The sequence below is a fragment of the Sus scrofa genome, chromosome 2 (assembly GCF_054392235.1).
Source record: "Sus scrofa isolate SSC_HxYL_T2T_F1_AM1 chromosome 2, Sscrofa_HxYL_maternal_Yorkshire_Landrace_v2.0, whole genome shotgun sequence".
NCBI classification, from domain to species: domain Eukaryota; kingdom Metazoa; phylum Chordata; class Mammalia; order Artiodactyla; family Suidae; genus Sus; species Sus scrofa.
Genome location: NC_139384.1, coordinates 71,235,855 through 71,263,632, shown reverse-complemented (window position 1 = coordinate 71,263,632; position 27,778 = coordinate 71,235,855). Strand labels below are relative to the sequence as shown.

Genomic DNA, 27,778 nt, shown 5'->3' with positions numbered 1-27,778 from the left:
TCTTGGCATGTACCACTGCCATATTTTACTCTCATTTGATGACTTGATTAACATCCAATGCTGTCTCAAGAGGGACAGTAGAATTTTTTTTTTTTTTTCCTGCTGTACCCACAGCCTGTGGAAATTCCCAGGCCAGGGATCAAATCTGAGCCCCATCTGCAGCAACGCCAGATCTTTAACCCGTTGAGCCATTTTAGTGGGAACTCCTAGAATTTCTTAAAAGGAGGGGTATGCTCATGAGTTTTAAGAAAAGATCACTGTGTGTCAATACTGCATTTGATCATTTCAAGGACTAACACTGCTCAACTGTGGGTGAGGAAGGGCCTCCCATTTTACTTTATAAGCTCTTGTATAGTTTGAACTTTTTTTACATCCAGTTTACATCTTTTTTTTTTTTTTTTTTTTTTTTTTGGCTTTTTAGGGCCACACCCACAGCATATGGAAGTTCCTGGGCTAGGGGTTGAATCAGCTGTAGCTGTTGACCTATGCCATAGCCACAGCAACACCAGACCTGAGCCGAGTCTGCGACCTACATACACCACAGTTCACGGCAACAATGGATCCTTTAAACCCACTGAGTGAGGCCAGGGAGGGAACCCGAGTCCTCATGGATACCAGTCGAGTTTGTTACCACTGAGCCACAATGGGAACTCCTTACATCACTTTAAAAACAAACAAACAAAAAAACCCCACTAATGCATAAAATGTTGAAAAAGAGATGCCTTTGGATCAGCTCTTATCCCAAGAGATGCCATCCCCTCTTTCAAAACTCTCAGACATGCCCACCCACAGCATGGGTTAGATTTAAGCAGTGGATGCTGTCCTCCACCAGACAAGATGTGTGTCCTGATCTCACAGGAGCAAAAAGCCAAGTATGCAGGCCAGACCACTCTTGCAGGCATGTTATCACAGCTTGTTTGCCCCTCCTTCCCAGACAGGGACATGGGGTGGGGGTGGCGCAGGATAAAAGGGTTGGGAATAGAGGAGGCCCCTGCCCCATGAGGTCATTCCCACTTCTCAGCCCTTGGCTGTTTTATGTGAAAATGATGAGCTGAAAAACCACATGCAATAAACAAGAAGGAGCAGCCAACAAAAATCTCTTAAAATCTCAGAAATGTTCAATAAACATTTGTAGAACGAGAAAATAAATAACATCGAAAAGGAGCCAGCAGCTCTCTTTTTCCCCTCATGTTAGTTGGGTTCAGGGTGCATGTGTCTCCAGACAAGTCACATGTTTTGAAGGCAGGCCCATCCCAGCTCTCTGAAGCCTCCCAGCAGCTGTGTACTTCACCCCCCACCCCAGCGAGTGCCCCCACACCCTCACTGGACAACTCCTGCCCTCGGAAGAGCCCTTCCGGCCTTAAACACTTCTCAATTCTGGCTCCCTTCCCAGACCAGCTGCCCAGAGCCCTGGCTCCTCTCCTTGGCTCACAGGAGACTCTTCACCAGCTGACAGAGCCCCCACCCCCACCCATCATACCATCAAGGGCCAACAGCTGGGAACTTGGGCTCATCCCCAGACAGGTCTGGTGGGCATGGCGGCCAGCGGGAAAACTCAGGGCTTCCAGGGGCTTTTGGCGGAGGCGGCTCGATCCCAGCCCTGGCTGCCAGACAGACAATGCCAGCCTGTCCACTTGACAGAAAAACACACGCTGGCCGCCTGCCCCGGGGTGTTTCCAGAAGAGAAATTTAATCTAATTTACATACTTCTAGGTACATCAATAACCAAAATGTGGCCACTGAAAAAAGTTAAAAGGTCAATCAGCTCTGGGTTTCTAGCTGGCCCAGGATTGCAAAATAAAAAGATCCACGTTCCTTATTCTCTACACAAAACGCGTTTTTAAAAAAGTGAAAGGTCTAGGGAGCTATACATAGAAAGCAACAGTGAAAAGAGGGAGGGGGGTGAAGGTGGGGAAGGAGAGTCCCACCCCCACCCCCTCCCAGGCCCCAGAGCCCCCAAGGCTCTGGGGGACCTTGACATGGCAGGAGGCAGCTGTCAACTCCAAGCTCTTCCCAGCTGGGAAGGCCCCTCTTGCGGGGGTGGGGGGGGCGGTCAACAAGGATTTCCGTGGCATTGTGGGCTCAGTGGGGGGGCTCCCAGGCCCCGGCAGCAGGCCACAGAGGGAGCATGCCTTCCCCTGAGCAAGCACCGTGGCATGATGTGGTCTGTGGTCGTCGTTTGACTCGGGAACTGGAGGGCTGGGGCAGATTCCCGGGTCTCACGAGGTACGTGTGTGCGTGCGTGCGTGTGAGGATATTCACAGGGGCAAGAGGGAACCGAGACAGGAGTCCTTTGGGTCTTTGCAAATGGCCACGGATGGCAAACAGCCCTGCCTGGCTTCTAGACATGGGAGAGCTCTGCCCTTCCTTCCTCGTGAACAGATGGGCTGCCACCAGAGACCTGGCCACTGCCCCTGTCGAACCAGGTGGGCAGGTGGGTGTGGGCTGAAGGAAGATGCCCTGTGTGTGGCCCCAGAGTCTTTGGGCTAGGGGAAGGGTGGCTAGCTGGCTTCCGGTGCCCCGGCTGTAGTGTGCCCGGCCCCTAAAAGGTGCCGGTTTGAGGTTTTGGCTTGCTCCTTTGGAAACGGAAAAGAAACAAGGGGGAGTGGGAGAAGGAGACTGAGGAGGAAGAGGAGATAGACAGGTGGCATGAGAGGGTATCTGGAATGCTTTTGTGTTAGGGTGCCTCTGTCGCCGCTGTCTGTGCCTGTGGGGCCTGAGGCTCCTCGGGCGGGGGGTCCGCTTTGGAGAAATTCATCTCCAGGATGTGCCGCTGTAAGTGCCGCACCCACTCCTCCTGGATGGAGAGGGGCCCCTGGAATTCCACCTCACAGAACCTGTGTCAGGGAACAGAGAGAGGAAGGAGTGGCCACTGCAGTGAGGAAAGGCAGAAGCATAGCCCTGGCTACACCCTGAGCATCAGGCACACCTGCTGCTACTCAGTGTGAACAAAGCAAACCCAGGACTTGAGGGAAGAGGAACCCAGAAGCTAGATGTTCTCCCATGTACAGCTACCTCTTCCCAACATGGAGTCATGGTAAGACCGGTCTCCAACATGGAGACCCCTGTTATTATGCTCAGGGCAGTCTGCTGGCTCAGGTGCTGGGTATGGGCCATCTGGCTTCCCAAGCATCTCTACCAGCTGACTGAAGCATGTGCTCCAAGGTGGGAGAGGGCCTAGAGAAGCAGATCCTATCCCACCAGGCCCCAGGACAGAAGGATGGGAGCCAGGGAAAGAAGGGTTAAGCACTAACTCCCACGTACCCTACTCATGCATCCAACTCACCAGCTCCCTTTCTTCTCAGCCCCAAAAGAGGCCTCATGGCATAGGGGCCCAGAACTCGAGCTCATGGCTTCAGAGACTTGGGTTTGAATCCTACTTCTGACTTGGCTGTGTGGTCTGAGGCAGGCACCGGACATCTCAGATTCTCAGTTTCCTGGCTTCTGATGTACCCATGGACTTTGGTAAGAATGAACTAAGACCTATTTTTTTCTTAATCAGGCAAACACTTGCCAAGCGATTACCATGCATCTGGCACAGTTCGAGTGCTTCATAAATACTTGACTCTTTGAGTCCTCATAACAAATCTATTATGTAGGTCTGTTTTATAGGTGGGAATATTGAGGTATGGAGCAGGAAATTCTTGCTTAAGGTCACTAAGCTGATGTCAGAGGTAGCAACTGAGCCCAGGTCTTACTGGCTACAAAGCCTAGGGTCTCAGCCCAGTGCTCTGAGGTGCTGCTGTGTGTGAGGAAGCCTTAACCTGGGTCCAGGCACACCCCAGAGTAGTCCTTGAGGCTATATCTCCTGCCTCAACCAGCCCCAGTCCCGATCAGAGGCTCTGGCCAGCCTATCCCCAGGTGAGTGGTCTCCCTCCCTCCCCTGGGGGCTGCATACCTGCACTTGAGGGTGTAGATGTTGCCAACGAACTTGACGAGTGATGTCTGGGGGGGCCGGGGCACCAGGGAGGGGACTGGCCGAACCCGGGGTGGAGGTTGCCGCACCTCCTCCAGCTTCTGCTGCAGGTCATTGGCCTCCTCACCCCCCCGGGCTGCAGAGGCATCTGGAGGGCGGGCTTGTCGGCGTTCAAATTCTAAGGCAGGGAAAGGTAGGAAGAGGGATGGGAGATAAGCCAGAGGGCAAGACCCCTGAGGAGGGTCCTGCCTTCAGCAAATGAAAGGGCAGCCTTTGCAGGGAATTTTAACTCAGGACAGCTGGTGACTGGACACCTCCTGGACCTTGGGACAGGTGGGATGCAGGATGGATAAGTGAATAGGAGAGCAACTGGGAAAGTGACTTAAGGGCAAATGCACAACAGAGAACCCAGGGGGCAGCTGAGTGGATCCCAGCAGGTGGCAGCTCATGACCCTCCTCCACCAGCACTCACTGTTGATGTTCTGCCGCTGGTGCTCCTCAGCCTTCACAGTGCCTGGTGGGCTGGCTGCCAGAGGCCGCTCACCACTGTCAGCTGCCCGGCCAGCCTCGGGCCCTGGCTCACCCCCAGCACTGCGGCCCACCACAGCCAGGCCCCCGGGTGCCAGCCCCAGGGGCAGCCGCTTGTCGCCATCGCGGCCGTGGCCGGCACTGCGAAACTTCTTGGTGAAGGGACGGCCGCCCTGGATGTAGCTGCGGTAGGCGCCCACCTTCTGGGGCCGGTGCTTGATCCACTCACTCAGTGTCTCGATGGGTGAGCCGTTCACGCACCACTCAGTCACGCCGAACTGCCGCAGGTGTGCCCGTGCGTGACTGGCCAAGGCCTTGCGGTTTTCGAAGTAAAGGCCACACAGCTCGCAGCAGGCCTCAGTGGCTGCAGGCAGAGGGGGTGCTGCTAAGCCCCAGCCAGAAGGGAGCAAGGGTACCCAGAAGGCACAGCCCAGGTCAGGAGCCAGTCCCGCCTCCCACTGGGGCTTTGACCCCCACTGAGGATAAGTGTATGCACGGCATTGCCCAGCCCTATAGGCCCTGGCAGATGCCCTCCCAGGACCCTGCCACCCGCTGCTTACAGGAGTGGGAGGTCTTCTCATGGAGGGTCTTTGCCTTGAAGGGCAGTTCAGTCTGGATGTAGGTCTTGGCCTTGACCTCTGCTGAGAGGAGGCGGTCCTCCTGCAGGGGCCGCTTGGCTGCCACCGAGCCCAGGTAGCCGGTGGCTGAAGGCTTGGCACCAGTGATGGGTGCCAGGCTGAGCTCTCGGGGAACCTGGGCTGGCCCAGCTCCTGGCTTGCCCAGCCGGCCAGCCATTGGTGCTAGCGGCAGGGGGGCCTGCATGGGCCCAGGAGCCACTGTGGGGGGCCCGTCCTCAGCCAAGGCAGGGGCCAGGTCTCCAGCCGGTGGCTCTTTCTTGATGAGGCATGGCTTAGACTTCTTCTTGAGGATCTCCCGCAGCGTGTCAATGGGTGAGCCGTTGACAGACCACTCAGTCACGCCCATCTGCCGCAGGTGGGAGCGTGCATGGCTCGATAGGCCCTTTCGGTTCTCGAAGAACTCGCCGCAGAACTCACAGCGGATGTCACGCACTGGCTCTGCCCGGGATGCTGCAGGGGGTCGGGGGAGGGGGGAGAAGGAGGCGGTGGCTGTGGGCAGGAAGCCTCCAAGCTCAAGGTCAGTGTTAAGTGCCCAGGTGTCCCATCCATGCAGCCCCAGACCTGAAAGACCTGCTCACTCATATGCCTCCAGAGGCCCCTGTGCACATCATCCAGCCCTTCTGCTTGTTCTGTCACCTCAAATTCTAACTGGCTTCATGACGGCTCTCTATGACATTGTGAAGTACTGAGAAGCAAGTGCTTCCTGGATCCTGGACTCAGATGCAAGCTTGGCTGTGACCCTCTGTGTGATACTGTGACACTGAGTTTCAGTTTCCTCCTCTGTAAAATGGAGATGGAAAACACTTCCCTGTGGTACTGGGGCAGGGGAGCCCTAAAGCAAGAGCAATTCAAAGCATGTGGTACAGAGAAGACATAAAATGCAGGTGAGCACTAAGGCAGAAGCCTGGGCCATCCTCACCTGCTTGGCACACAGCAGGAGCTCAGCCAACCTGAGCAGAATGAATATAGGGACAGTCTGAGAGGGAAGTGAGTGACAAGGATGTTACAACTATTTCATACACAGAGCTTGTGCTAAAGCTAAGAGCTTTACGCCACTTCGGAAAGCTGTACAGAGTTGGAACCATGCTGATCTCCATCTTCCAAAAGAGGAAACTGCCCAAGGTCATATCTTGCAGGACTGTGGAGAAGCTGAGACCTTAACTTGAACTCCAAATGTCAAGCACTTAGTAACCAGGAATATCAGAAAGGCACCCATTTCCAATACCTCTACTCTTGCCCACGGCAGACATCACCAACTGATGCAGCAGCCTGTCTCTCTATGAATCTGGATGGTAGCCACTACCAACTGATTAAAGATGGCACAAAGATAGAATCTCTTTGCCTAATGACACAATTCTGCCTCCCTCATAGGAATGAAGATTAATCAAGCAGCAGCGCAGCTGAAGGTCCATGTAGCAGGAACATACAGCTAGCCCCTGTCCTCTGACCTGTGTACTTCCCTTCCATTTCAACCCCAGGTGTTCTGGGTACCCCCTGGGAGGGGTGCCAGGGAAGACCCCTCTACTTGTTCTCCCTGTCCTGCCCCAGGGTCACACTTACACAGGTTCAAGGGGGTCATGTCTTCCCGAGGCGCCACCCAGGGACCCTCAGATGGGTGCGGCTCCCCATGAAGGGCCCCCGGCAGCATCTCCCGCTTGATCTCCACCCGCATTTGTTCAGGCTTCAGCTTCTTGGGCAGGGAGGGTGAGGAGAGGCCTGGGAACATCTTCCGGGCCGTGGGAGGAGGAGAGGCAGTTGGTGAGTGGCCCAGGGGGCTGCCTGGTGGCGGCGGCAACTTCTTGGCCAGGGGTGAAAGGTGAAGGTCTGCAGGGCTGCGGGCTTCCAGCGAGCTGCCAGGACCTCCGCTGCCCACTACCTTGGCCAGGGCTTTTGGGCTAGGCCCTGACGGGTTGGGGGGTCCGCCAGGCCGGGACTGGGTCCGTCTCTTGAGGATCTCCCGCAGCGTGTCGATGGGTGAGCCGTTGACGTACCACTCAGTCACGCCCATCTGCCGCAGGTGGGAGCGTGCATGGCTCGATAGGCCCTTTCGGTTCTCGAAGAACTCGCCGCAGAACTCACAGCGGATGTCGCGTGCTGGCTCTGGGCCCGAGGCTACAGCAGGAGAAAAGGGCAGTCAGCACCATGGATGCCATTAGCATCATCACTTGTGGGTTTCCTGGTTGGTTGGGCGTGGACAGCAGCACGTCCATGGGCTGGGGTTGGTGGCAGAGGGCAGGTGCAAGTGAGGGAACTGAGGACTGGGTTGAGGGGGCCAGACACCTGGCAAGAGCACAGGGAGGCTCCAGAGAGCACATGGGCCCTGGGTCCTGGCAGAAAAGGACAGAATCAAGACTCCATGGCTCTGCGGGTCCCAACAAGGATGGGGGCAGGAAGTGGCAGCCCTGCCATCCAGACTGGGGCAACCATGGGCACCTTCTACACCAAAAGGTAGCACCCCACCCTTGGCCTTTGTTCTTAGGGAAGGTCTCAGTCATGGAGATCAAAGGCCAAGAGAGAAGGCCCAGCAGCCAATAAGATCTCTGGGCAGAAATGGTCCACTGCTAAGGGCCCCTGTCCACTCCCTGCCCCAGCAGAGTGGGAGTAGGGAGGGGGCTGTGACCCCCCCTGGGAGGGGCTCCAGGGCCCACAGGGAGGAGGAGGCGGCTGAAGCGAGAACCTACAGAGGTTGAGAGGAGACGGCTCCACATCAGAGGCCCAGAAAATGCCAGCGGCTGCGGCGGCTGAGAGGTCCTGCTTCCCCCAGGGGCTGGCCATACCCGCGGCCTTCAGCTTGGCCTTCTTGGCCGACGGTGGGGGGGGGAGCAAGGAGAGGGCCGCAGAGGGAGGAGGCCGCCCCAGCTGGGCCAGGGCGCCGCGCCCGGGTGGGAGGCGGATCTGGACGCCGTCCCTCCTGATGAGCCCGTGGAGCACGTCTATGGGGGATCCCTTGGCGTCCGGGTCGCTGACGCCCAGGTGGCGCAGGTGGGCACGGGCGTGGCTGGACAGGCCCTTGCGGGTCTCAAACCAGGCACCGCACAGCTGGCAGTCCAGCTCTCTGCCCCCGTCACTATCTAAAGCTGCGGAGACAAAACACAGGGGGGTTCACGGCCGCCACCTTGGCCGGCCCTGGGGAATTGAGGTGGGAGGGCCTGGTGTGATTCTCAGCTGCCCAGGCTGGTTGAAGTCCAAGACTCGTGCCACGGATTTATTTTAGGAGGTTTTGAGAAGCAGAAGTCCTGTTCCCTGCCTAGCCCTCTGGCATCAAGGTGAGTGTAGAGAGCTTAAGGATGTAGGTTACAGAGGCAGTGGCCAAATCTGATGGATCCAGGCCCTCTTCCCAGGGACTCCAGCTATGGGAGCTGTGCAGGATAAGTAAGGGGTGCAAAGCAAGGGCCCACTAGCTGCTAAGTATCAAACAATCAAGGGCACACCTGCTCAGAACTGTGCTCCTGGACATACAGCAGATGATGGAAGTAGCTCCACTGGAACATGAGGCACAACTGGGGTGCCCCACAGGGCAGGGAGCTAGACCTTAGGCTTACCCCCAGATTTAATGCCCACAGATGTGTGGGAAGGCCTGATTTCCTAAGGGATGCCTTTGTTAAACCACCATGCCTGGTAGGTTTCTTCCCAAGCCTTTCTCTCCTTTTTTTTTTTTTTTTTGGCTGTACCTGCAGCATGCAGAAGTTCCCAGGCAAGAGACTGAACCCACGCCACAGCAGTGACAATACTGGATCCTTAACTGCCAGGCCACCAGGGAACTCCTCCCCAAGCCTTTCTTTGCCATGCCCACGGCAGCCCAGGAGGTAGAGCTCCACCCCTGGGCACAGAAGTACCTCTGAAAAGGACCTGGAGACAGGGCCAACCATGGGACCTCCTGTCAGGTGGACCATCTGTCTACCTGCAGAACCCATGGTGTGCCACAGTAGTCCTGATTTCCTTTGCTCCCCAACCCTTGGGCCCAGAGAAGGCCAAAAGCTGCCCCTAAATGGTGAGGATGACCCTGGCAGGCTCAGTAACCACAGCTAGGCCTCTGGGAGGAAAAAAAAGCGAAGTGAAATGGGAGACAGATGATAATACGCAGTGAGCGTGGCCAGTCCCATAGGAGACAAGCATCCTGACCAACACCCTGACCCAGTCAACCTAGGATGCAGGTGCTGTAGTCTCCACTGCCCCCACCCTGAGCCCCGCAGCCCAACCTGAGCCCCACCTCTCCCAGCATCAGGACCTCCCTCAGCTCCCAGGACCCACACTCACTGAGGTTCAGAGGCCCATCGTCCTCAGACTGGGGCCACTGTGTCTTTGGGGAGGTCGGCCGGGGGCTCAGAGACAGCTGGGGGCTCTTGTCCTCAGGATTCTTGGGGGTAGGGGAGCCCGCCAGGGCCAGTGATGCCTTCTTGAGGAGTGGGGAGCTGGGTGGGTGGGCCAGACCCTTGGCCGAGAAGCCGGGAGGCGACTTGATGGCCTTGTTGACAGCAGGGGCATCGAGGGGCTTGGCCAGAGCAAGTAGGCCAGGTCGAGGAGCCCCAGCAACCACTTCCTTCGGCGAGCTGGACTTCTTAGTCAGGCCTGGGGGCAGCCCAAGGGGTGTGTCAGGCAGGCCCTTCTGCTTCACGAGCTCGTAGAGGAGGTCGATGGGGGCACCGCTGCTTTCCGACTCAGCCACCCCCAGCTGCCGCAGGTGGGAGCGCGCGTGGCTGGACAGGCCCTTGCGTGTTTCAAAGCAGGCACCGCAGACCTCGCAGGTGGTCAGGCTCTGGGCTGGAGGGTAAAACGGAGGCCAATAGAGCCAGCTGTGAGGCCGCACAGGCTCTGCTCTCCCACCTATCCTCCTCTGGGCACCCCCTCACCCAGACTCCCTGCGAGTGTTTTGCTTCCGTCAACCCCTCCCACTCATAAAATGACCCTAATGAGGTGGGAATTGGCCTGTCTAGTTTGTAAAAAGGAAACTGAGGCTCAGAAAAAGGAAGAGTTGTGCCCAAGGACACAGAGCAGGAGGCAGAACACTTCTGTTCTGTGGTCCAGTCAGTGGAATGCCTTTGGATCTCTAATGTACCAGGGTGTCCTGGCATGGGTTTTCACAGACACTAACCTGTCACACACACACTTCAAAGAGCTAAGGCCTAGCCACCCTCTGCAGCTTAACTCACACCCCAAACACTAGGTTGGAGGTGCGAGCCACTGTCTCTGTTGTGCCCTGTCTACACTGTCTTCTGCAGAGCCCTTATCACTGCCTATCTGCTTCCCCAACTTCAATGGTCCCAAGGACAAGGGCCAGGTCTGTTTTGCATCTCTCACATCCCTAGGGTCCAGCACAATGCCTATCACTACTCAGTAATGACCTGAGAATCAATGAATAGACAAGGCAGTTTCATGTAGAAGATCACACAGCTATCAAGAATCAAAGTCAGCAAATGAACTGAGTCTGGGTGTGAGCGCTTGATGACCATGACTACTGCTTCTCTGGATGCCCCTCCCTTGACCAAGGCTCAAGGCTATGTATGCCTGGGACAGGAAAAGCTCAAGAGTGAAGAAAGCTGGGTGTCTCCTTGGTGCTTTGCATGCCAGAGAGAAAGCTGTGGCCAACCTGGAGCAAAACATTGACTCCCAGGCCCAAGAGTTCCCTGTGAGTGTAACCAGCCTGGCCAGCACCCATGCCACCTGTGCCACTCACCCCTGAGGTCTGGCAGTTCCTGCTTACTGCCATGAGGAACCTCTGCAGCCACTCTGCTGCTCAGCCGATTGGCCACCTGCTCCAGGGCCCCAGGGACAGGCAGGCTCTTCTTGGGGAGCGAGGGAGAGCCCAAGTCCATGGCCACCATTGTGTTTTCCTCAGAACCCAGGCCTGTGAGGTTAGGAAGACAGGCTCAGCCCAGGCAAGGCGCAAGGTCTCTACCCTTGTAAGGACTAAGGGTAGCGGTGAAGTGGTGGTGGTGATGGGAGCCTTCTTCCTCCTTCTTGGTGCCTGCTCTCACTTTGGGGTGCAGCTCACCCCATGAAAGCTGAGGCTCCATCCATAACCCCGAGCACCAATATGACGCAGAGATGTCGAGGGTGCCAACTGACAGCAGAGACTAGGAACAGTTTCCACCTACCAGAACACAGACAGGTCAGGGGACGCAGTGCTAGTCTGAACCAAGACTTCCATCTTAGCAGGTCTCAGAGAAAATATCTCTCTGGGCAGAACTTGTGGAGAGGAGCATCTGTCAGTCTTGGGGGCGGGTAGGTGGCAGTCAGAAGGGGAATTCAGTAAGACAAGGCCAGGGTCAGAGGCCAGACAGGCAGTGCAGAAGCGGGGAGCCCAGGACAGGAAGGAGGCTCCAATGGGACTTGTAGGGAACCTCTACCAGACAAGACAGCTGGGGCTGGGGCTGCAGACAACTTATCAGGAGCTAAGCCCTAGGTGGAGTAAGGTAAGAACTGGGAACCTGGACTGACAGGGATCTGACTGGTGACAATGAAAATGTGAATTACAGAACTTTATAAGAAGTTTCTGAGGCATCCTTTAGGCCAGGAAGCTTCTCTGGGTGAGGTGTATAGGCGGACAGAGAGTCAAAAGTGAGTTTTCATGGTCTAATTGCTCAGAGAAAGGGGCCTGAGAGGCCTGTTGAGCCCCAGAGCATGGAGAGAGATCTGAGAATGAGGGAACTGTGTCAGATGGCGCCTTGGAGGTGCTCGGTGTTATGAGTTGGGGGCCAGGCGGATCCCCGGTTCAGTCTGAGTCCTACAGAGGCAAGGAGAAAGCAAGTAAGGGGGGGCCTACCGGGGCTCGGGACACCAAGGACTTTGTCAAAGTGTTTGGGTAGAGTAGGCGCGTCTGTCAAATGGGGAGGGACCGTGTCAGGGCTGAAGTGACTTGAGGTGGGTTTCCGCGCCGGAAGAACTGTGGTGAGAGACGATCCAGGGGCTCCAAGGGGTTTAAGGGGCATCTGTCAGATGGGGTGAGGATCCCGAGGGGCAGCGGCGGAAAGTGTTTCTGAAGCCCGGGACCCTTCAAGCCGCGACAGGAGGCCCAGGGTCCCCGCGACCAGAGGGCCTGGGGGGAGGGGAAGTCCCGGAGACTGGACGGCGGGCGTCGGGGGCGGCGGCGGTAGCAGGGGGCGGGCGGGATGACGGCTTTGCCCTCCCCGCACCCTCCTCGGCGCGGGCTCTTACCCGGCGCGGGCGCGGGCCCGGGCCCCGGCTCCGGCTCGGCCTTGGGCCCGTCCCGCGGCGGCGGCGGCGGCGGCGGGGGTGGGGGCGGCGGCGGCGGCGCGGGGAGAGCCGCGGGGCCCGGGCTCGGGGGGCCAGGCGGGGGCGCCCCCGCGGGCGCGCGCTCCCGGGCGCCCCCCGCGCGCGGCCCCGCCGCCGCCTTGCTCTCCGCTTTTGTCACTCTGCACTGGGCGGTGGAGGCGGCCATCTTGGCTCCGGCGCACGCGGGGCGGCCGCCCCAGGCGGGAGCAGCCGAGCGCCGAGCGCCGCCGCCACAGAGGCCGCTCCACTCCGCCCCGCCCCTCGGGGCGCGCCCAGGACAGCCAGCCGATCGCCGAGCACAGAGAACGAAACCCTTGTCCTTCCGCGCCGGACTAGCGAGGAGCTAGTGGACGCATGCACACAGGACTCCGAGCGGCCCACGACTGCAGCCCCACCCCGTGCCTCGGCGAGCCGGGACACTCTCTCCCAACTCCGGACATCCCTAAGACTACAATGGGAATCCTCCGGCCACACGCATCCGCCTTAACAGTATCCAGGCTCCTGGAGCCCGACGGGCGGAACTAGGACCTGCCCCGGGACCTTGTTCCTTTCCCTTCCTTGGAAGTCTCTCCCCTCCGGGTCGGGAATCCTGGAAGACATCTGATCGCCAACCAGGAGGATCCCCCAACACGACCCTGGTATCCAGCTGTCCCCCCATGGCGCTGTCCCTCAATCCTACTCCAACCCAGGCTGGCACATTTCAAGCACAACCCGCTTCTCCCTCCCCAGTACTAAACCTATTGACCCTAGTTGTTACTTGACAGCTGGGTGGGGCCAGCTTCTGACAGTTGCCGCCCCCAACCTGGCATCTACTTCCTACTGCCCACTTAGGGGTGGGAGAGATTTCTAAAGATAGCCATGCAGGGTTGGTGCCCAGACGTAGCCCTAATCTAGGACATCTTTCCTCAAGGCAAGGCTTCCAGGAACTTCTCAACCACTCCTTTACACCCTCATCCTCAAGGTGTTCACTGAAAGATTGATCAGAGCTTCCCCTCAAGGACAGGGCCAGTGCTGTACCAGGCTAACTCCTTATGCCCCAATGATTTGACCAGCTCCCTCAGCACTAACTGAGGGCTGGTACATTGGTTTTCTGGTGGAAACAGCTTAGCTAGAGCTGAACCTGGCTACTAGATGCATGCTGCCATCCCTGGGATGCCTGGCCCAGGTGCCAGGTAAAGGGTCTAAGCCTGACGTTCAGGCCTCTGCTACAGTGACAGAAAGAAGGGGGTAGGGCTGGAGTCTACGAATTGCTTCCTATGCCCCCCAGCCATCTTCAGAGCAAGTGCCACCTTCCACCCACTATTGAGAAACCACAAACCTACGTGAATTGAATGCTCAGGGGAGAGCCTTCACAGAGGCAAGAAGCCTGAAGTCACATCCCAACTCTGCCTCTTCTGAAAGTGTGACCTCAACCAACTACCATCCTCTGTGCCTCAGTCTCCTTCTGGTGTAAGGAGGAGAGGGGGTTTTGATAGCCCCATTCTTCCCTTTGCAGACCCTCAAGTGCCCCCTCACTGGAAAGGAGACCTGTGGATGAATCCAGCAGAGCTCTGAGTACAGATCTAGGTAGGACCCTGGAAACTCCAGATAGGAGAAACAGAGAAGGAAGCATGAGCCCCAAGCAGCTCCTAGACAGTTCCCCCTGTTCAGGCATCTTCTCCATCCCTCAGAGCCCACCTTCTCCTTACTGCTGAGTTTTCTGCTTTGAGGTTCAGTAAACACAAAGTCAGGCTTTGTAAGATGGGGTCCTTCACTTTTCCATTCCCTCCACAGTGTCCATCCCCAGCCAGGCTCCTTCACAAAAAAATTACTTCTGGATTTCTCAAGCCATCCTCCACCAAGAAGCCACCAAACATGGCATCCAGAAGTCTAGCTCTGCTGTTTTGTGGCTGTGACAAAGCAGATGACCCACAGTTTTCTTATCCATAAATAGGAACACGATAATCCTTAGCTCCATGGAATTGTTTTGAGGTATGAGATGAAACCTTAGTACACAGCAAGCCCCCAATTACGGGAGGGGCTGGACAAAGTAGGCACCACTGAAATTCTAGAATGTAGAGTCTATATCTGCACTGTCTTGATCACCACAAACTTTATACTAGTTGCATTTCAAGTGCTCAACAGCCATATGTGGACAGTGGTGGCCCTGTGGGACAGTATGGTTATCTAGATAACATTTCCATCAGCTCTGAAATTTCTACCAGACAGTGCTGCTCTAGACAAAAGATATCATTAAGAGCAAGGATTCTGGAGCCTAACCTTCCTGGGCTTTCAAATACTAGCTCCATATACTTTCATCTGTATGACCTCTGTGCCTCAGTTTCCTAATCTGTAAACTGGTGATAATAACAGCCACCTCAAAGGGTTGTTGTAAGGATATAAATGAGTTCCTGTTTGTAAAGTGCTTAGAACAGTATCTGGCTTCCAGTAGTAGTTCGATAAGCCTATGTTAAAATCACTGCCAGGCAAGGCAGGGAAGGAACTGGATCTAGAAGGAGCCCTGGCCCAGTCCCTGAGTGAAATATAAATGACCCCTAAGTGGCAAGACAGTTAGTTGTCAACCAACTTTGTAAAGTGACTTGAAATGCTTCCAGGAAAGCAGAGTGGCTGCCCCTCCCACTTGCTCATCCCTCCAGGGCCCTGGAAAGGGTAGGGCTCCAGCCCTTCCTGCCCCTTCTCCCCTTACCATCTCCGTAGGCTGGCCCAGGGTCCTCAGCCCAGGGTGGGAAGGGCACCGGAAGAGGTATGCGGGGCCGGCGGGAGGTCAGAAAGCCACTAGGCAGCACCCCGGGCTCATGACACAGGGGACTAGGGGACCGCTCAGCAGCTGAGGTGGCCAGCAGCTCTTGCAGGATGTTGATGGGCGAGACAGTGAGCTCCCAGTTGGTGATACCGAAGTCACGCAGGTGGGCCCGGGCATGGCTGGAGAGGCCGGCCCGCGTGTCAAAGCCGGCCCCACAGAAGTCACAGCGCATCAGGCTGAAGGTGCCAGGGTCGAAGTTAGCCACTGTGGGGAGAGAGAGAGGACATGGACTGCCTGGGCTGGGGGGTGACTCTCCAGCCCCAGCTCTCCCCATTCCCCCCAGGGCTGCTCACCCGCAGTGGATCACACTGCCAGTGCTGTTCCTCATCCTAGATGCCTCCCTTGCTCTTTGCTGTTCATGCTTCTGCTTGCATCAGCTCACTCCAAGAAGCCTTCTCTGCCTTACCCTCCATTTTCTCCCCTTACACAGCTCAAAGTATCAGGGAACTCACCCTCAGAAATACTTCTCCAGTGTGGATTTGCAATCTTTTGAGTGATTGTTCGATGAATACTCTTCTTCTTTTTTTTTTTTTTTTTAGGGATGCACCTGTGGCATATGGAAGTTCCCAGGCTAGGGGTTGAATCAGAGCTTCAGCTGTTGGCCTACAGGGTCCGAGCTGTGTCTGCAACCTGCACCACAGCTCACAGCAACACCGGATCCTTAACCTACTGAGCGAAGCCAGGGGTCGAACCCAGTACCTCAAGGTTACGAGTCAGATTCCTTTTCCCCTGTGCCACAACGGGAACTCCTTGATGAATACTCTTGTCAGGAGGTCATGTCTATATCACCCCAGAGTTATTAATTAAATCTTTGCTGAATGAAGAAATGGACAAAAGGATTGGACGCCTTCCTCTGAGAATCTGCCTGAATCTCCCAAGCAGAGTAAGGGGCCTTCTCTTGGCCTCCCCAGATACCTGGTTTCCCCCATCACAGCCCTGGTCACTTAACATTGTAACTGCCTGGTTTTTGTGGTTATCCGCCCCCTGCCCCTTCCCCCAGTGCATGCATACACACACTCTCAAACACCATACCAGCACCTCCCCAAGTGGGCTCCATGTCTGCCAGCATCAGAACCACCCAGGGCACTGTGTGGGAGCCAGACCTCTGGAGTTAGAACTTTGGTGCCTGGGAATCTGCATACTTCACAGGCAGAACCATGGGTTCTGACATCAGCTGGGGTCCCACCATTACTGTTCCTGGGCTGTGTACTCCAGGAGCAGGGACTGCTGTTTCGTTTGCTGTTGTATTCCCAAGTGGCCAGAACAGAGGGGACCTCCCTCAATAAATATTTGTTGAATGAAGAACTCAATGAAATTCCCTGCCTGGGGCTGACTCCTCTGCCCATACTGCTTCCTCCAGCTGTTGGAAGGGCCAGGGCACTGGGGCGTCCCCACACCTCCTCCGATGCGGTGGCCTTTGCCCCAGCTCCAGGTCTTCTGGGAGGGGAGGCCCTTGACTTGCCCCTGCTCAGCCCTACAGGAGGATTTAGAGTGAGGGCTGGTCGGTTCAGAACTCAGCTGCCCAGCTGTGCGTCTCCCGGGCCTTGGAGAGGGGTGAGTGCTGAAGGGAAGCTGCCCTACCTTTTTTCTTCTTCTTCTGGAAGGAGAACCTGCGCTCGATGGCCTTCACCTCCTCAGCGGAGATGAAATGCCGCACGTTGTAGCTGACGCCCACACGGTTCAGGTGACCCCGCACATGGTTGGCCAAGCCGATGCCATTGTGGAAGCGATCAGGGCAGTAGGGACACTTCCGCTCCTCATGTTTCAGTGCCACTGCCGGGTCCCCATCCAGGAATGTGTCCAGCCCCAGGGGCCCACCCAATGGTGTGTCCAGAAGCAGGAAGTCCAGAGGGTGGGCACCCCCAAGTCCCAGTTCCTCAGGCTGCAGCCTTGGGGGGGCCCTGGCTGCCGCAGCCATGACTTGTGGCCCAAGCTTTGCCACTAGCACGATGGGCACCATCTCGCAGAGCTGCTGCTGCTGTGCCCGTGAGGCCTCAGCTGTCTGCAGGGCTTCTCGAAAAGTCCGCTTCAGCTCCAGGGCTGACTGTGGGATGAGGCTGGGGGTGGCTGGCAGTGCAAAGATCCCGTTTTCGGGGGAAAAGTCCATTTCTGAGGGCAGTGGTATGTTCTCTTCCTCTTCCTCTTCGCTCCAAGGGTGCCTCTGGTCCCCCAACTGGGCCGGGAGCCCCTGCAGGTGGACAGCACTTTTGCTTCTACTGGGCTGAAAGGAGTAGGGGGCAGATGCTAGTGGTGAGGGAAAGGCTGGCCTTCCCAAGGGCCCCTGGCCAGAGCCGTGTGGGAGTGGCTTCAGTGGTGGGAAATCCCTCATGCCCAGCTGCTGGAAGCTTGGGCCAAAGGCCAGGCTGGGGTCGTATCCAGTAGGGTTTTCCCTCCATGTGGGGGCCAAGAGCGTCTCAGCTTTGCCAAAGTAGTCCTCAGCGGCATGGGGGAAGTGAGTGTAAGCATCCTGGCTGGTGCCTGGCTGGCTGGCAGGGTCCTCCTCAAAAGCCTTGCCATCCTCCTCCCAGTGGGGATGGGCATGCACAAGCCTCACATGCTCCCTGAGCAGGCTCTCACTGGGTGCAGGGAAGCCACAGAAAACACAGGCACTGAGGCCTGAGGAGTCTCTGAAGGCGTGATAGGTGAGGGAGGTGGCATCGGGGCCTGGGCTGCCAGCCCTGCTGCCTCCCCCGAAGGGCTCCTTTGCAGCCTGGCCCTGTGGCTCACGCATGTGCAGCTTGGCATGCTGCACAAAGGCTTTGGAGGAATTGGTGCCAAAGACACACTTGGGACACTGAAGCCGTGCCTCCCGGCCCTCGTCGCCTGGGACCTGCTTCAACTTCTGGATCTCCTCAATAATCTTCTCCCGGGAGGCCTGGTGCAGCTGCCGGTGCTGCTCAAGGGCACCAGGATCTGCAAAGGCCCAGCCACATTCGCCACAGGCCAGTGGGGCCAACTCGGCTGGGGGCTCCTGGCCCGGGGCTCGGCGGTGCTGGCTCATGTGCTCCAGAAGGTGCTCCTTCTGCTTGAAGTAGATGCTGCACTCAATGCATGGGAACACGGCTGGTTCCTCATCCTCATCCTCATCTGGGCTGGTCACCCCTGCGGCTACCTCCTCCAGCAAGTCACAGAGATAGGGCCTTGACCTGCCAGGGGGCAGCAGTGGCTGTAGTCGCTCCACAGATGCCTCTGAGTTCACCGTCCAGGTCTGCGTGGCCACCTCTGAGGCCGACCTGGGCAGGCTCCACTCAGACGGCTGGGCCAGGCCCTCCAGGTCTGCCAGGTGCTCTCTGGTGCCCACCACTGGCACATCCAGCGTCTTAGTGGTATCTTCTACTGGTACAAGCACCGTCCTGAAGGAGGTGAGGGGAGGTGGTGGCTGGGATGGCAGGTCCAGGTGCAGCCCTGCATCCTGGAGTGGGGCCTGCTCATCTGCATCTGGGAGCCAGTCAAACTTGGGGCGGCCCCGGGGTAACTTCTCCAAGAGCTTCGATTCACCCTGGTGGTACAAGAACCTTCTAGAGCCCTCAAGCTCAGCGTGGGGCTTCACGGTTCTTACAATGACTGAGTCCTCGAACCTCTGTTCAGAAGGGATGCCCTCCCCGGCCTCCTGAACCAGGGGGTGATCCCAGGACCCCTGGCCATCGGGGGGGCCAGGAAAGTGGCCCAGGGGATGGGATGGTGGGGAGCCCGGCTGGAAGTCCAGGCTGCCTCCATCCCAGCAGCTGCAAGGAAGTGCCAATGGGGACAGGTTAGCCATGGGCCTTGGTTTCCCTTCCTTGGGCAGGGGGATGGGGTCCCAGGCAGTCTGAGACAGGCTCCAGAGACCCAGCCAGAGGGCCACCTCAGAGGGGCTTGGAGTGTGGGGTTGTAGGTGTGTGTGTGGGGGGAGTATGTGTAGACCCTTTCAGAGCTGTTGTGTCAAAAGCTAGATTCAGCTCCCAGGGCATAGCTTGTGTGTGTAGGCCAGCCCTGCTGCATTGTGGGGGAGTGTGGAGACCATGGAGGGGATCACAAATAGTGTCCCCTAATCTGGTGGCACAGTCAACTCTCATCTGTCCCCAGGGAGGGTCCAAGATGCTGACCTATGCTTCAGGCTGCTTTTTCGTCTTGGTCCTCCCCAAATTGGGGTGATTTCGTTTGTTTAGTTTCATCTTTCCAGCAAGTTTGGTGCAATGCTGCAGCCTAAATAACTCAAAGGAATGCACCTTTCTCTCTGCATATCTCCTCTTGGAAGGGCAGAGTCAGGAGAGATGCAAAGTCCCTATTCAGCCTGTTCTGCCCCTGACCTCCTTTCGGGGAGAAGAGAGGTAGGGTAACCTCACTGAACCTCAGTTTTTCCAATCATAAAAATGGGGATGAGTTCCAAGAACCAGGAGCTTCTGTGCCCTCATGCAAATGTCTAAGGAGCCTTCTCATATCTGTAATCACACTGCAGGTGCTTATTTAAATGATCGCAACCACAACCCTTCAAACAGGGACCTTGACTCCGTGAAGTGCAGGATGAGGATAACCCAATTCAGTGCTGGGGAAACGCTTCATTTGGCCTGATGCCTGGGTCCCTGTAAGCTCACGACCAATGTGGGTTCTTATTATGACTGTTCCTGACCAGTCTCCCCTTTTCAAGATTTTGCCACCATGAGGTGCCATGGATCACATCCACAGAACAGATGTGGAAACAGGTTCCACTGAGAGGCTGAGGGGAAATCAAGGGGTTACCTTTCTAACCTCCATCAGTGACATGCGATGTTATTGGGACCATCTCCCCAGGGCTATGGCAAAGATTCAGTGCTGAGAGCCTAATACACAAAAGCACTAAATAACTGAGAGCTATTATTAATCCTGATATGGATATTATTACATTTTAGCACCTGCTAGGCCATTTAATAAAAGGTTGCTGACATCAGCATTGCTATCAATTCCTGCTCTTATCCATTGTCTCTTGGGTCTTCAAGGTGAGGTTCTGAGATGGACCTTAGGGAATCTGTTTTTACAGAGCAGGAAACTGAGACTCAGAGAGGCCAAACAATATTCTAAGAGTCACTGGGCAGAGACAGGACTCCAAGGGTCCAACCTCCAGGCTCCTGGCCTTCCGGCTCTGCTCCTGGCAGGGATAATGAGAGTTGACTGTCTGTGTTCACCCCAATCCTCCCTCCACCCCCTGCACATGCCCAGGGGCTTGCCTGCAGGGAGCCACCTCCTCCTGCCTTGCCTCTTGATTCCCTCCTGTCCCCTTCTCATTCCTGGGGGCGTCTCTTAGACTTAAGTACATCCTGCTTGCCCCCCTGCCCTCCCTGAGGTAAAGGCCAGCGTGGCACTCACCAGCTGCTGATCCGATGGGTGGCGGAGGTGGCACGGGGGAGGGCTTCGCTGAGGCCGGGATGGGGCTGCCCGTCTGCAACAGAGAGGGGAGACCCTGAGGGGCTGGGGTCCCCCTGGCTGGGGCCCTTCACAGCACCCCAGCTCTGGGAGCCCTGCCGGGCACCTCGGAAGGGCCTGGCTGGCTCACCATCCCTCTCCCCTGAGAGGCCTTTGGCCTCTGCACTCATGAGCCCTGAAAGGGGTTTCTTTGGAGGAGTCCCCTTAGCTTTCCTAGGGGATCACCAGGGCTTGCTGCTTTCAACCTTCCTCTCTTTGCCCCCACCTGGCAGCCAGGGTGATCTTTTAAAGTCACACCCTTATAAAAACTCACCTGGCTTCTCATCATATCTATCTAAATAGCTAGATTCCCAGCTATCACCTGCAAGAAGGCCCTGCGAGGTCAGATTTCTGCAGGTCTTTCCAGCCACCTCCCTCTCCTCCTAGCCCCCTTGAGCCCACCTAACTCTTTCTGACTTCAGGGCCTTTGCAATGACCATTCCTTCCTTGGTCACCTGCTAAATTGAGCCTCTTTGATTTTATTTTCTTTCTCATTACCTATTTCTTTTTTTATCTTAGCACTCTCTGAAATTGCCTGTGTTCCCTGCTAGCACATAAGGCCCCATCCCGCCCCCCTCCCCACCGAGGCCTTGTTCACTGCAGCATCTCAGCACCTGGCACATGGCAGGTACTCAACAATACTTGCCAGATGAAGGGTGAGAAGTGCCCTAGCCTGAGTTGCAGAGGGCCCATCCCTGCCTCATGTCTTCCAGATCCCCTTCCAGGCCTACATCCTAGAATCACATCCTCTTCTAGGAACCCTCACACAGATAGAGCCAACTCTCCATTATCCGCCTGTGGAGCCAACGCTTGGAGTGACAGCAGGAATCCTGGCCTGCAACTCCTCTGTCTGCACACCCGCCTGACGCAGGCGAGCATGCCAATTGGGGCACAGGCCAATTGCTTGGGCCAAGGTTAACACACTGGGGGAATTTGTGCCCCATCCAGAGCCCAACAGATGCAATTGCTGGATTAGCTTCAATTTGAGGATGGTCCAGAAAGAGGGCTAGTGCTGTGGTTAATGATTTTTCAAATCCCCTCCTATCCATTTTGCCCAGGAAATTGAGAGCTGACTATCAGGGGCCAAGGAATTAAGAACTGGTGAGGGTGGGGCTGTGATCACTGGGGGTCCTTCTGCTGAGTCTGAGAGAAGGGCTGTGACTGTCCTGTGGCCTTTGGAAGGTGAGGGTGGTAATGCGAGTACAGCAATATGCATCATCCAGAATAGTTTTTCAACCTTGGTGCTACTCACATTTGGGGCTGATCATTCTCTGTGGGGGGAGTGGGGGGCATCCTGTGCCTTGTAGGATGTTCAATAGCATCCCTGGCCTCCACCCACTAGATGCTAGTAGCCCTCCCCTCGGCCCCGCCCCTAGCCTTGCAGTCATGACAACCAAAAATGTCTTCAGATACTGACAAAGTATGCCCTGGGGCAGAATCACCTCCATATGAGAAGCCTTGGGGTAGACTGATGGGGAGCAGAGCAAGATCAGGGGATGCTCAGATGCAAGGACTGCTCAGATGCAAAGGTTGGTGTTGGGTGTGGGGGGGAGTGGGTGGAGTGTTGGAGAGGGGGCAAGTGTTAGGAAACCAAGGCCTGGGCTAGCTAAGGGAGCAAGACCCCAAGAAATGGGTCTCTTGAGAACCCAAGAATCACATATGGTGAACTTCTCAGGAGAGGGCAACCAGTTCATTGCAACAAGCCCCTGAACAGCCTGGAGGTGCGAGTCTTAGGGTCCGGGCGTCCTGATTCTGAGATTCTGGGACCCCAAGCTCCTGAGATTCTGAGTGTCCCAGATTCGATGATTCTGTGATTGCTGTTGTCTAAGAATTCCGTGAGCCAGGGGGCTGTGGTGGCCTCTTTGTTTGAGCTGCTCCAGAGAGGCTCCTATTTTTAGTGGTAGTGACTTTGGAAGAAGCAGACCAAGCAGGGCCCTCCCTGTGTGCGAGACACTTGTGGGTTGGGAGTTTATCCAGGGGCCTTCACAGCCAATGAGGGTCCAAAAGTTCCTATGGGTCAGGCAAGTTACCTTGGATGCAGCCCCTTAGGCAGTGGCCACGCCAAGCGGCCCTCATTGACTCCTGCCATTTGGGGTCCCCAAGAGGGTTTGAAAATGAGAGCTGGAAAATGAGAAGGGTGTCCGCAAGCAGTTTAAACCCCAAGCCAGGCAGCTTGGCAGAATGGCCAAGAATCTAGACATTGGAGTCAGATAGATCCAGTTCAAGGCCAACCAGGAACCTGAAGGGCATGCCTTTCCCACTCCAAGCCTGTTTTCTCCTCCACATAATGGGAATAGCCACTGCCCCAGTCTCAAAGGGCCAGCGACAGGTGCCAAAGAAGATCACATAGTAAATGCTTCATCCAGAGAGTTGGTGGTCTGGGGAAGGAAGGGAGGTGGGAGCACCTCGGGAGGGTTCAGGATGGACTCAGACACATCCCAGGTTGGAAGCTGGAAGCTTGACCAAGAGCCTCAGGCCCATTTACTCCGTGCTCTGATTTCCTCCTCAGACTCGGGGGCAGAAATGATGCGTTGTTTGTCCCCTAGCCCCCTGGTCCCAATGACAGGCATGCACCAGACTCTTCATCAATCCACGTGGCACATCTCAGCCTCTGAAGCTTCGAGTGTACCCAGGAGACCAACCAGGGAGGCCAAACATTGGGTGAGGAGCTGCAGGGAGGCTGTGGGGGCTCCAGGCCAACAGCCATAATGGAGGACAGAGGAGGCAGTGGATGCATCCATGTCTACGTAGAAGAGTATGGAGGGAGTCACTCCAGGGGTGCCCTTGGGGGGGCTCCAAGGACTAGGCAGAGATGAAGGAGGGCCAAGGCTTTCACATGGAACAGCAGCCCCAGAGGCTGTTCCTATTTATAGGCATCACAAGACTCCTAGGACAGGTGCTTGCTTCAGGAAAGGCGGGTGGAGCAGGCCGAGAGGGCAGTAGGGGAGACGCCGTGTCTGAAGCCCAGGCCCTCCTCCAACTTCCAGGCTGTAATTCTACTCCAAGTCAAGCCACCCTTGCCCCATGCCCCCATATGCTCAGGGACACCATTTAGGGCTGGCCTGGCCCCCCTTGGCAGCTACATTGCCCTCCTCCCCAGGCACATGCACTGGACCCTGGCTGATTCCTCACGGAAGAGTAAGGACACATCTACCCACCTACCTACCTTCTCGCTCTCTCCAGACCTGGAACTTCTGCCAGGTAGAGTAGAGTACCCAATTTCTCAGAACCAAGACCAGAGAGGGCCCCTAGGATCCAGAGTCAGTCCCCCAGGGGTCCTACAAAGTCAAGGTCCTGGGCCTGTCCTGGCCCGTCGCATGACCTGGGACTTGGTCCTGCCTCTGTCTGAGCTTTGTTTACTAATGGTTTGGAGGAGGGGATTGCTAAGGTTCTCTGATGCTGATACTCTGCCCTCAGGGGTCTCACCCTGCCATCCCCCTCCGTGATGCCTTCGGGTGCCACCAGTCCACCTCCATGCCATTGCATTGTGCAGCCCCTGCCTAGATGCTGATACTCTGCCCTCGGGGGTCTCACCCTGCCATCCCCCTCCATGATGTCTTTGGGTGCCACCAGTCCACCTCTATGCCATTGCATTGTGCAGCCCCCTGCCTAGATGCCCCTATCCTCTTTGTTTGACTCACTGTTCCTCATCCAGGACTCCTGGATATCCCCTGGCCTGGGCTTCCCCCCTAGCAACTGTGTTATAATACCTAGTGGCTGGCCTGTAAGACCCCAGATGGCAGGGTCCAATGGGGGCAGGGTTGGTGTGTACGCTTGGTCACAGCTAGGCACCAGAGCCTAACCCTAAGGAGGTACCGTACAAATATCTGAGCCTCATGAGCATTGCTAAGGGCTAGCTGGGATAGGTCAAGGATGCCCTGACACAGGGTAGTGGTTAAGGATGAGGGCTGTCAAGCCAGGTTACTGCCTAGCCATGGGCCCTTGGGCACCTTACCTGACCTCTCAGGGTCTGAGTTTCCCAGTCTCTAACATGGGGTCATAATAACTGAGGCTACCCCACAGGGTTCTTTTGAGAATGACACGAGATGATCACATAAAGGGCTAGCATGTAGGAAACCCCTAACAAGGTGCCTGGAGTTTCCTGGAAACCAAGGCCTTTAGAGCAGGTCGAGGAGATGAAAGGAGACATAGAGTATATCAGCCTGCACTGTACCAACCACTCTCTAGCTATATCAGGCTCCTGTTGGGTCCTTGAACACGCCAAGCTCCTCCTCACCACAGTACCTTTGCACCTGTCATTCCCTTCCCCTGTCTTGCCCTTCCCACCATTCATTCCATGCTCCACTCAAATTCTACCCCCTTCAGGCAGGCTTTCCCAGGTCCCCCAGGCATGATCCTGACACTCTGTTTAATACCTTCATAACATCTGTCACTACCTGCCCGTATGTTACTTATATAGTTGCTTGTTGTCTATCTCCCCTACCAGAATGTCAGGTCCCAGAGGGTGGGGACTTTTGCCTCTTTTGTTTACAGCTGTATCCCTAGCACCTAGAACAGAGCCTGGCACATGGCAGTTGTTGAGTATTTAATGAAGGAATAACAAATCATGGGGTGGAAACAGCGTGTGATCCCCTTTTGCTGGGAAACCAAGGCATCAAGCAAGGGGTGGCTGTCATTCCAGACCACTCAGTCTCTCCCCAGCCACTAGAGGGCATAAGTTGTTTGGGCCCATGGCTCAGGAGCCAGGCTTACCAAGACAGTGCAGCAAGAGGGAGCTGGGATAGACTGATGGGACTAGGTTATGCCTGGGGAACAGGTGGGCTCAGGAAGGAGAACTCAGGGTGCTAGTCTGGGCACTTAGACCCAGTTAGTATGCTCAGAGGAGGAAGCCAGGCAGACCTGAGTCAAGTCCTGGGTCCTTGCCAGCCACTGGGGGACCCTGGTTTTCACAACCGTAAAATGGGAAACTAGGCAGGGTGCAAAGACAAGGCTCTGAACCCAGGCGGAATCAGAATTCCAACTCAGCCCCTGCTGGGTTGGGTAACTTGGCCCTACCTGAGCCTTGGGGACCTGGTTGGATGTTCCCCTAAGGCCACAGGGCCCACCCTCTTACCAGAAATGCCACCTCTGCCATCCAGAATGTCTCGAGGGCTCTCTTTGGTGACAGGCAGGTAATGGGTGGACCGGAAAATACAACCTTCCCCCTCAGCAACCTCGGCCCCACCTTCGATGTCCTCCCGTGGTGCTGGGCCAGGCAGTCTCTCAGGGCCTCGAGGACGATCAGGGGCGGCGAGGCCGCCTACCAGGGGCCCATCCATAGATGCTCTCTGCTTGGCTCCACTCAGCAGCTGGCCTGGCTCAGCAAGGCATTGTAGGTCTGGGGGCAAAGAGACAGGTGTTTAGGAGAGGTAGGAAAGGAACTCTGCCTCAAACTCTCCTTCCTTGAAGCTCCAGTCCTCACCCCTAGAGCTCAGTGTCTCAGTTTACCTCCCAGCACAGGTGAGCTAAGTAAATGGTCCTGAGGCCCTGTCCTCACACATTGTATCCTGATGACCCCCAACCTCAGCATGCTTCAGCCTCCCCATCGATAACTCCTGCCTTACATAGATCCTGCGCTGCCTCAGTTAACCCCATTTTATAACATGCACACTCAGTTACCTTGTTTTCTTGCAGCATTAATCCTATTACTTCTCCTAGGTGCCTCCAGTCATTCATACACAGCTATACTTTCCCCAGTTGTGCCTCCACTGCCTTGCACATGCATATCCTGCGTGCATGCTTCGGCTTGCATCCCGGCCACTTCCACACTCTGATCCTATACACTGTCTCAAGTCCCCCCATCATTACCCCTGCACTTTTCTTTTCTTACTTCAGTTGCCTGTATCAGTTACCCCTGCACTTTTCCCACAGTCCAGGCCCCCTCCCCACACGGAACCTTTGGGTTCTCCAGCATTAACCCCTTTACCCTCACGCAAGCCTCAAGTGACCCCAGCATTAACCCCTTCACTTCACCCCAACATTACCCTTCATGCATACTCAGCCTGGGTTCCTCCATCCCACCCTCCCAAGATCTCTCTAGTCCGCCGTCAAAAGGGAAGGATGGGGCTCCTGGTCCAGAAATGAGGACCCTGGGGAGGCTGTGGGGGTGGGGGCTTTCTTCTCCACCTATAAATACCTTCAAGGTAACGGCGGCAGAAAGTGAAGGGCAGGAATGAGGCGCCCTCCCCAGGGAGACGATGGGGAGGCCGATCCCAAGCAACCGGGGCGGGGCCGGGGCTCCAGGCCTGGCAGCAGGCGCTGCCCTCGGGGACCTGGGGGCTCCCTGGGGGCCTGTCCGTGGACTGGCCGTTGTGGTGGGGGTCCCTGCCCCGGCCCCAAGGAGGCACCTGCGGGTTCCCACCGGGTGGGCACTGCCCGCGGGGAACCGGCGGGACCGCAACTTCGGAGCACTTTGGCAGCGTGGGGAGGGGGGCTCCTTTCTGGACGCCCCCTCCCGGGGTAGCAGAGGTGGTGGCGGTGCCACGCCAGCGCACCCCTCGGGGCGCTAGGGTCCGGAAGATGCGCCCCCCCGCCCGTGCACCTCGGGGCGGGAGACCCCGCGGGACGCGCCGAGGTAGGAGGGGGACACCTGCCCCACGACCCCCCGCTCCTCCCCCCAACCTGTGCGGCCCCGCCCCCGACAAGGCCCCGCCCCTACAGGCCCCGCCCCCGCCCCCCGCCCCCCGCCCCGGGGGGTCCCGCCTGGCCCGGCCCGGCCCGGGCCTCCCCCTCCCCGCGCCGGCTCCGCCCCGCCCGCGGGCTCCCCAGGCCGGGCCGGGCCTCACCGGGGAGGCGGTGCCGCCGGCTGGGTGCCGGGGCTCGGAGCTCCCTTCTTTGGTGCGGCCGTCGCTGCCGCTACCGCCCTTGCAGCTCGCGGTGCCGGTGCCGCGGCCTCCGCAGCCGCCGCCGCCTCCACCGCTCGGGGGACATTGTCCCTTTAAATCGCTCCCCCCGCCGCCCCGCCCCCCCGGCGCGCCGCCGTGACCTCAGCGCGACAGCCCCGCCACGCCGCCATGATGGGGAGGTCCGGGACCCCCCCCTCCCCGCCCCCCCCTCCGCGCCACCCCGGTTGGGGGGGGGGGCAACCAGCAGGCGCGCCGCCATGTTGGGAGTGGCCAGGAGGGTCACCCTTAAAGGGCCCGCGCGACCTGAGAGTCCAGGGAGAGGCTGTTACCATGACAACACTCTTGTGCTCATGCCCTCAGTGGCTCTTCATCACCCTACTAGTTTTTCCAATGCTAG

General features: G+C 57.0%; 1 protein-coding gene across 34 annotated transcripts; it reads right to left on the bottom strand.

Moving 5' to 3' along the window:
• Positions 1 to 1,080: 1,080 nt before the first annotated feature.
• On the bottom strand, positions 1,081 to 27,471 carry WIZ (WIZ zinc finger). Of its 34 annotated transcripts, none has more exons than XM_021083616.2 (13): positions 27,322 to 27,471; positions 25,611 to 25,874; positions 20,441 to 20,513; positions 16,700 to 18,843; positions 15,002 to 15,322; positions 10,757 to 10,927; positions 9,340 to 9,843; positions 7,764 to 8,159; positions 6,643 to 7,194; positions 5,005 to 5,532; positions 4,389 to 4,808; positions 3,899 to 4,094; positions 1,081 to 2,837 (listed from the first exon to the last, which is right to left on the bottom strand). In XM_021083616.2, the coding sequence occupies exons 2-13, from the start codon at positions 25,813 to 25,815 to the stop codon at positions 2,678 to 2,680; spliced, it is 5,670 nt and encodes a 1,889-aa protein (XP_020939275.1). In that variant the 5' UTR covers positions 25,816 to 25,874; positions 27,322 to 27,471; the 3' UTR covers positions 1,081 to 2,677. The 34 variants fall into 34 exon arrangements, with proteins under 34 accessions (XP_020939275.1, XP_084868670.1, XP_020939277.1 ...); XM_085012544.1 differs by having other exon boundaries at positions 16,700 to 18,617; XM_021083618.2 differs by having other exon boundaries at positions 16,700 to 18,471.
• Positions 27,472 to 27,778: the final 307 nt, after the last annotated feature.

Excerpts from the sequence above, each read along its gene's own strand:
- WIZ (XM_021083616.2), bottom strand. The coding sequence starts at position 25,815 with ATGGATGGGCCCCTGGTAGGCGGCCTCGCCGCCCCTGATCGTCCTCGA. Across the intron at positions 15,323-16,699 it reads CCAGAAGAAGAAGAAAAAAG|TGGCTAACTTCGACCCTGGC; the intron begins GTAGGGCAGCTT and ends CTCTCCCCACAG. Across the intron at positions 2,838-3,898 it reads ATCTACACCCTCAAGTGCAG|GTTCTGTGAGGTGGAATTCC; the intron begins GTATGCAGCCCC and ends TCCCTGACACAG.